At 31.9% G+C, this 4310-nt stretch overlaps 1 protein-coding gene across 2 annotated transcripts in view; it reads left to right on the forward strand.

The window, feature by feature from the left end:
- The first annotated feature begins 3370 nt into the window (after positions 1–3370).
- Positions 3371–4310, forward strand: part of LOC107059637 (uncharacterized) — a 19838-nt gene continuing 18898 nt past the window's right edge. For both annotated transcript variants that reach the window (XR_001472789.1, XM_015306357.1), the window contains exons 1-2: positions 3371–3572; positions 3660–3771. Coding sequence is in view for 1 of the 2 variants with exons in the window: in XM_015306357.1 (XP_015161843.1) it covers positions 3422–3572; positions 3660–3771 (263 nt within the window). In the remaining variant the exon portion in view is untranslated. The remainder of the gene's footprint in view (positions 3573–3659; positions 3772–4310) is intronic.

Genomic DNA, 4310 nt, shown 5'->3' on the forward strand with positions numbered 1-4310 from the left:
ACACGGTCATTGTTTGTTTGTATATTAATGACATGCATATTGATCATCAATAGAGACATTAATGACATAAATGCTACTAAATTTATGCTAGAAAGCAAGTTTGATATGAAAGATCTTGGAGTTTTTTATGCAATCTTAGGTATAAGATTCCTTAGAACGCTATAATGTTTAGCATTGTCACGGTCTCAATGCATCAAAACGGAACTTGACTAGTTCAAATATTTGAATTTCAATATTGTCAAGACTCTAATAAATGTGAGTTTTGCATTTCAAATGAGTGAAGGCGAAAGTGACTCACAATTGGATTGTGCTAGAGTAATGGGAAGTATGATGTTTACCAAGAAGTGTACGCGATCAGATATAGTATGTGCAATTAGTAAACTGAGTCGGTTAACGAGTAATCCCAATCAAGCTCATTGGATGGCAATGAAAATAGTTTTGGAGTATTTAAAACATACTCAAAACTATGTCCTGCATTATAACAATATCCAGCAGTATTGAAAGGATATAGTGATGCAAATTGGATCACCGGGATCAAATGAAGTAAAATACATGAGTGGATATATATTTACTCTTGGTGGAGGAGCAGTCTCTTGAAAATCTTCCAAAAAGACATGTATCGCTAGCTCTACAATGATCTCTGAGCTAGGTGCTCTAGATAAGGCCGGTGAATAAGTTGAAAGACTCCGGAATTTCTTGATAGATATTCTTTTTGGTTCAAACCTTTGGCATCAGTATGCATACACTTTGATAGTCAAGATGCAATAGGTAGGGCATGGAGCATGATGTTTAACGGAAATTCTCATCATATAAGATATAGACATAATACCTTTAGAAAACAACTACTCTCTACTGGATTTATCACAATTGACTATGTAAAGTCAAAGGATAATGTGTCGGATCCACTTACAAAAAGGCCTAACTAGAGAGAAAGTTGAAAGATCATCTAAGGGAATGGGTTTACGGCTTAGGACAAGTCATCATGGCGGTAACTCTATCTAGCAGACTGGAGATCCCAAGAGCTAGATTCAAGGAGAAAAACAAAGTTGTGACTGACGGTTCGACATTGTCAATCAACTCAATCCATTCTCATGATGAAGACAATGTTCAGGAACGAGGTTAAAACATTAAGGCTTGTTAATGAGTTATAAAGCTTAAGTTTTTAATGATTTGCTAAGTTTGGCAGACTTGACCAAATAGTGTATCTACGCAATGACACGGTTAGAAATCACTTATGTGAGTGTGAAGTGTAAGCCGCTTCAAAGAGAATTATTGTCAAAAGCCTATTCTCTATACACTCATACAACTGGAGGTGTTCATTGCTGAAACGAATACAACCGTAAGAACCATAAATGGTAAAGAGTTAATTGTGTGACATATGGTTGTCTAGGTATACACCAAAACTCGATGGTTAAAAGATATCGCATCTACCGATTGACCGAGTATATCCGACATATGTTCACTATGGAAAGTCCAAGGGGAAACCTACTTATCCAGATGCAATTAATTTTTGCTTGTAAAGTACACATACTTGTTTGTTTCTTTGTCTTGGAGTAATTCCCCATTCATGCGAGGGATTGTTGGGTTTTCAAAGGTGTGAATGGAAAAGGAAGAGTTGCGATTTTTATGAAGAGTTGTGACTTTTATGAAAAGTTGCGACTTTTATGAAAAGTTGTGACTTTTATGAAAAGTTTGACTTTTATGAAAGGTTGTGACCTTCTTGAAAGATTGTGACTTTTCCAAAGGTTTGTGACATTTCCGGTAAGGCACAATAAGAACTTTTTCATACTACTCTTTGTTTTCTATAAATTGAGGGATTTCCTCTCATTTTAGTTGAACGAATTTTTCTGGACTTTTTCTACTACTACTTAATCTAGTATTCTAAGTGTACTTTATTGTCGTTGAGTGGTTCGCTGACACCGTGGTTTTAGGTACCGATACACTGGTGAGTAAAATCGTTCTAATCTGTTTCTGATTTTATTTTCTCTACTAGTTTTAAATTTTTAGTTTGAAAATACTCTTTAAACTTTGTTGTTTCTTACCAAATTTTTCAAAAATTTGTTATAAGTATTTTAGAAATACAAGATGAACAACATGATATAGTTCTGAAAAAAGAAAAAGACAACAGGCACGAGTGCAAGGTCATCCTATTCATTAAGCAGTTGAAAGTAGGATTACATATCAAGAAAAAAAAAATTTCTCAAGAAAGAAACGAAAGATAAAAGTTAAATTAACTCAATCGTCATTCAATAAAGAGGACAGACACTTGAAATCATGGAGATCACAACAAAAAAATTTTTTTACAGAACTAAAAGTATCGAGATCTCTCTATCTGTTCCTTTCTTTGAACTTACAATATCGTTTAGACGGTGAATGTTAATGGTGAGCATCAAAACTTTGAGATCATATGTTTCTATTAATAATTATTTCCACATTAAAAATTAAGAACAGAATAAGAGCATATATGATTGCAAAAGAAATATAAAGGCATATCAGAATAGATAAGAGCATATATTAAATTCAAATTTGGTTTGTCCGCTATGCCTGCAAAAAGTCAGATCAGTGGTCGAATGGCAACAGCAGCGTATATTCCAAACCGTGTGATGAAGCATTCAGTCTCTTAGTTTTAAATTTTATTAAATAAGATATTTAAGTTAGGAAGGTATTTTTGTAATCTAACTTTCAAAAGGTAAGGAGCTAATGCTTTTAATGTATGATAGATTATAGATTATAGATAGATAAATAGATATAGTCATAAGGTTGTTCATGGTTATAGTTATAAAATTAAATTGAACTGTAATTCGAACTAAATCGATATTTGGTTTGATTTAGTTTTAAATTTTGAAAAATCGATCCTATTTGGTTTGATTTTGATTTTACTAAAAATTAACTGCAAAAATAATCAAATCGAATCGAGAAGTTATATATATAAATTTTATAATTATTTCTAAATAAAATATAAGTATTTTGATAAGTTTTAATGAACTTAAGTCTTAAGTTTACTATTTTTTGAAGTCCAACACTTGAATTTTAGCCCAACTATTAAAACTTTAAGTCTAAATCCATCAATAATCATTACTTTAAATATCACACTTTCTCTGCTCTTTATAAAATTTTCTAATGCATCATTGAGTAATTTAAAGTTCAAGTTAAAGAAAATGGTAATTGATTAGTTTTGACTATGAAATATTGGTTTATTTTTTGAAAAATAATTTCTCAATATTTTAAGGTATAATTTTATCGAAAAATCTATTGATAAAATGTTGAGATCTCCAGAATATTGAATCAACTTTTTTTTTAATTTAAAGGTGGGCCCATGCCCAATTTATGTAAGAAGAATAACATAAAAGACAATACCAGGCCAGGTCCAAAAGTGACCCGGTCCAAAACTCAACTACAATGAAAAAGAATTAAGAACAAAATGGAAAGTCAGCTGAAAAGTTGCAGGAAGGTGTTCAAATCCTTCATCTTTATTTGCCCAATCCGCCATTGTTGTATATTTCATAACTCGATGCTTTGTTGGAGATCCATCACTAAAGTGTTCATGAAGACCTGGATTCATCACTTTGCAGGTAAATATCTTATTATACCTATGGATTTTCCCAATTTTTTCATTCTTAATTTGTGTTTTCTTTGTTTTTTTTCCCCTCAAATCAAAGGGTTGAACCACCTTCAGATCTTCAAGAGAAAACGCAAACAAACCTCTAAATTTCAAATATTGGGAAACTTCAATGTCAAACCTACTTCAACCAAACCACTGGAGCCTTCAAGGTATTCTCCCATCTTCAGAACAAATTAAGTTTTTAATTCTCGCCTTTTATGGGTTGAACCCACTTGGATTAATACCACCATCTTAATACGAAAATTATAAAACTATACTTATTCTAAGATGGACCGAAGGACTGTGAATGTACACCAAGTATTTTGTCTAGAACGAAATCTCTAGCTACCAGTAATTTATGAGTCTTGGTAACATACCATAACAACACCTCAAGCTCTCACTAGGTGCATGATATGCTTACCAACTGAACAAATTTTGACATCATAAAATATAGGGTGTGTTTGTTATGAAGGAAAATATTTTTCGTAAAATGTTTTCCAATTTTCTCATGTTGGTTGGTTAAATGTTTTGGAAAGTATTATTCAAATCAACTCATTTTTCTCAAATTTAAGGAAAATGACTTTTCTTCAAAATTTAAGAAAAATATTTCCAAAACACTTTTCCAACTTCAAATTATAATTTTTTTTTTGTTTAAAAAATTAATTTATTTTGTCTCTACCCTCAAACCAGCCCCCCAACCACCCCCAAC

This window comes from Solanum tuberosum, unplaced genomic scaffold, assembly GCF_000226075.1.
Source record: "Solanum tuberosum cultivar DM 1-3 516 R44 unplaced genomic scaffold, SolTub_3.0 scf00030, whole genome shotgun sequence".
NCBI classification, from domain to species: Eukaryota; Viridiplantae; Streptophyta; class Magnoliopsida; order Solanales; family Solanaceae; genus Solanum; species Solanum tuberosum.